General features: G+C 56.2%; 1 protein-coding gene across 5 annotated transcripts in view; it reads right to left on the minus strand.

Annotated features, from left to right (window-relative positions):
• The window catches only part of COQ8B (coenzyme Q8B), a 25,008-nt gene extending 21,568 nt beyond the window's left edge, over positions 1-3,440 (minus strand). Inside the window, exons 1-4 of one of the 5 annotated variants that reach the window (XM_011764718.3) lie at positions 3,308-3,440; positions 985-1,089; positions 732-851; positions 521-587 (exon numbers count right to left, since the gene is read on the minus strand). In XM_011764718.3, the coding sequence (XP_011763020.1) occupies positions 521-587; positions 732-851; positions 985-1,086 (289 nt within the window). In that variant the 5' untranslated portion in view covers positions 1,087-1,089; positions 3,308-3,440. Of the gene's footprint in view, positions 1-520; positions 588-731; positions 852-984; positions 1,090-1,365; positions 1,607-1,780; positions 2,078-2,164; positions 2,258-3,307 lie in introns of those variants that run through there. The other 4 variants (XM_011764719.3, XM_011764714.3, XM_011764716.2 and 1 more) reach the window with 4 other exon arrangements.
• Positions 3,441-3,460: the final 20 nt, after the last annotated feature.

The raw sequence follows: 3,460 nt of genomic DNA on the forward strand, positions 1-3,460 counted from the left end.
AAAAACAAAAAACAAAAAACAGAAAACAAATAACCAGGCATGGTGGCAGGCACCTGTAACTCCAGCTACTCAGGAGGCTGTGGCAGGAGAATTGCTTGAATGTGGGAGGCAGAGGTTGCAGTGAGCCAAGATGGTGCCACTGCACTCCAGCCTGGGCAACAGAGCGAGACTGTCTCAAAGAAAAAAAAAAAAGTACCCGGGCGTGATGGTGCACAAGTGTGGTCCCAGCTACTCAGGAGGCTGAGGCGAGATAATTGCTTGAACCCAGGAGTTTGAGGCTGCAGTGATTGCGCCACTGCACTCCAGCTTGGGTGACAAAATGAGACTCTGTCTCAGAAAAAAAAAAAAATCATCATTTACGTTCCTCTCAATTTCTCTTGGCTTTGCAGGCCCCTGCCTTTGTCTCTCTTTCTCTGTCTCTCTCTCTTTCCTGTCTGATTCATCCTCTCCCTTGCTTCAATCTGTAAATGTTGCCTCTTCTAATTGAGGTCACACAAAGATCCCCCAAAGTCACACCTACCCCCAAAGTTGGCCAAGCGGCTGATGCGGGAGGCAGGCACCTTGCGTTCTCGAGAGCGGTCACTCAGCTGGGAAATGGGGACAAGGTCTGAGTGTGGGAAAGTGGACATCCTGCCCAGAGAGTGCAGCCACCCTGCCACCACACCCTTCCCCAAGTTCACAGGGCCAGCAGTTTTCGTGGGGTGTTGCTGGGTGGGTGGGGGTAATGATACCTGGAGCCGGGGTGTCTTCCTGGGACGGGCCTCCCGTGCCCTGCGAATGTCCTCCTCACCCAGGCCTCTCCCAGGCCCACCCTGGTAAAACTTTTGGGCCCAAGAACCTCCACATGGCCCCTGCAAGAGACATACTTTGATTAGGAGGGGAGGACATGGGATCACCTGGCCCTTCTGGGCCCCTCCTGTCCTTTTACTCCACGAAGTCTCCCTCAGCCTCTTCCCCTTGGGGACCTGCTCCCCAGCCTCTTACCCAGTGGTGGGGCCCAGGCCCCAGGGCCCCACAAGGCCGACCAACAGTCTGGCCCAGCTGTCCACCGGTCCCCCGAAGTAGGCCCCCCACCTTCAGCCACATTGCCTGCAGGAGAAGAGGAGGGATTATTCAGGTGGGAGTTGCCTGGCTTCTTGGCCAGGCCCCCATGTTCCTCTGTGTCCACCCTCTCTGATTTCCACCCACCAAATACTTCCTCCACTATTAATAGATTCCCACAGTTTCTCCTGGTTCTCCCCTGGTTGCTAAGAACCCTTAGCTCTTCCTGCGCGCCTCCCAAAACCCACTTTCCCCCTCTCCCAACCCTCGCCGTTGCTAGGGTCCTCCCCCGTTTCTAGACACCCACAGTTCCTCAGGGGCTACCTCTCCACTTCTCTGAAACCCCCTTCGTTGCTATGCACCGCCTTCCCCTCTGTTGGCCCTGTAGGCACCCGCAATTCCTCCGGTGTCCCCCGCCCGATCCCCACCCCGTTACTGGGCACCTCCACCCGTTGCTAAGCACCCACTGCTGTCAGCCTCCGATTCCGCAACTTGCTGGGGGCCTCCTGTGCTTCCGGGAGCCTCAGTATGCCCGCCCCCTTCGGCCAGCCAACCAATGGCGCGGCAGCAACTCGCTGACTGGCATGGAGTTTCCCCATCTGTGCGCGGAGGAACCGGCCAGGAGTGAGGCCCGAGCGTTGGAGTCGGGAATTAGGGTGGGCGTCCGGGGGCCCACCTTTGGGGATTGCTGAGGCATCGCGGGAGCGCAAGAGTGCCCCCTGTCTGCCCTTCCACTCACCTCAAAGTGCCTTGTACGCGACAGACCCGTCTGTTCCCTACACTTTCTTGCAAAGTCTCCCTTACAAACCTGACGCCTCTCTTCTGCACGCGTATCTTGCCAACCCCCCTTCTTATTTTTACCCCTGGCAGGCTCAACACATCTCCTATGAATACACATTCTTCCCAGCAAACATTTCCCTTGCACATGGAGCCCCTCCACTTTGCACAAACACCCACATTCTGGCACCCAACCTCCTTCCTTGCGCATATAAACCCCTTGCCTTGCTTGCCAACTGTTTCCCGCTCACGCCTTCAACTCTTTCGTGTACATACCCCCCCCCACACACTTGCACACTGAGGCTCTGTTCCCTCACACACCCTGCTCTCTCCGCTCCCCGCCCACCTGCGGGATGGTGCGACTGGGAGCCCTCTGCTTCCTGTAGGCCTGACATTTCCCAGAACACACTCAGCCAAGATTCCCAGTGCTGAGTCAGGAACCTTGGCATCCCAGAAAACCAGCTCCCATCCTGTGTGTGTGTGTGTGTGTGTGTGTGTGTGTGTGTGTGTGTGTCTTGGAAAGCCTGCTCTCCCCACAACAGGCTGACTCACCCACTTCTCACAGTCTGGAATAGAAGCAGCTGGTTGGGGCATCTTTCCCACCACTGGGAGAGTTAGGGATGCCGATGCTTCCCCCACAGAACCCAGCTGTCCCAACCCCTCTTGTCGGGAATCAGGCCTCTTTGTCTCTATTCCTGTACTGTGTAACCTCAGAAAAGCCCTCATCCCTCTCTGAACTTCTCCTTCCCAACCTGTATGATGTACTGGGTGGGCTCCTGCCTTTGACGTCTCATTGGTCTGTGAAGAGGTGACTCATTTTAGAGCCTTGGACCTGTACCCAGTGTCTCCCCCAGCTGATTCAATTTCAAGACAATCCACCTCCTGTCCCCCTTCAGACGTGAAGGGCTGACTCAGGAGCTGGGTGGCAGTTCAGCCTCAGGGACAAAATATATCAAAATCACCTAGGACAATAAATAATCCCACTGGGCTACAACTGACAGTGCCAGGCCTGGGGCCACGTGCTTCACATATATGAGATCATATCAGATAGCCCCGTAGCTGCAAACAAAGGGTAGAGGCCGGCGGATCTCTGAGCCTCCGTCCTCATGTGTAAAATGGAGCCCTGGCATCCCTATTGTTCAGTCTTGGAGAATGACCTGAAATCGTGTCAGGGTCTGATACAGAACAAGTGCTCTATACATGAGAGAGATTACGGAAAATTAAATGGAGCGTAAGTCATTTGCTCAGGGTAGCGGAGCTGGGAACTGGCAGAGGAAGGTCTCGAACCCATAACCGTGGGATCTCCAAGTCTTTGAAAGTCTGTCCCGCCCCTGCGTGAAGAATGGGCGCAGGGCTGAACTCGTCACCAGGGGTTTTAGGGAAGGTTGAACTTGTCATTCAACTGTGTAGGGAGGGTGGATTAGTCACAGGGGTGGAGGGAAGGGGCCCACTGGCGCGCCACCAGGACCCCAGTGCCCTAGATGCATACCTGGTCGCGCTTCGGACGTTCAGAGGCAAACCCCCTCCTCTTGGGAGGCGGAGTCAGACGAGGCTCCGTCTCGTTCCGTTGCGCCACGTCCGGTGGGGCGGGGCTTCGGGGCTTTCCCCTGTAAGGGGAGTATCGGTTAACCCTTGCGCAGCG

Source organism: Macaca nemestrina, chromosome 20 (genome assembly GCF_043159975.1).
Source record: "Macaca nemestrina isolate mMacNem1 chromosome 20, mMacNem.hap1, whole genome shotgun sequence".
Lineage (NCBI taxonomy): Eukaryota > Metazoa > Chordata > Mammalia > Primates > Cercopithecidae > Macaca > Macaca nemestrina.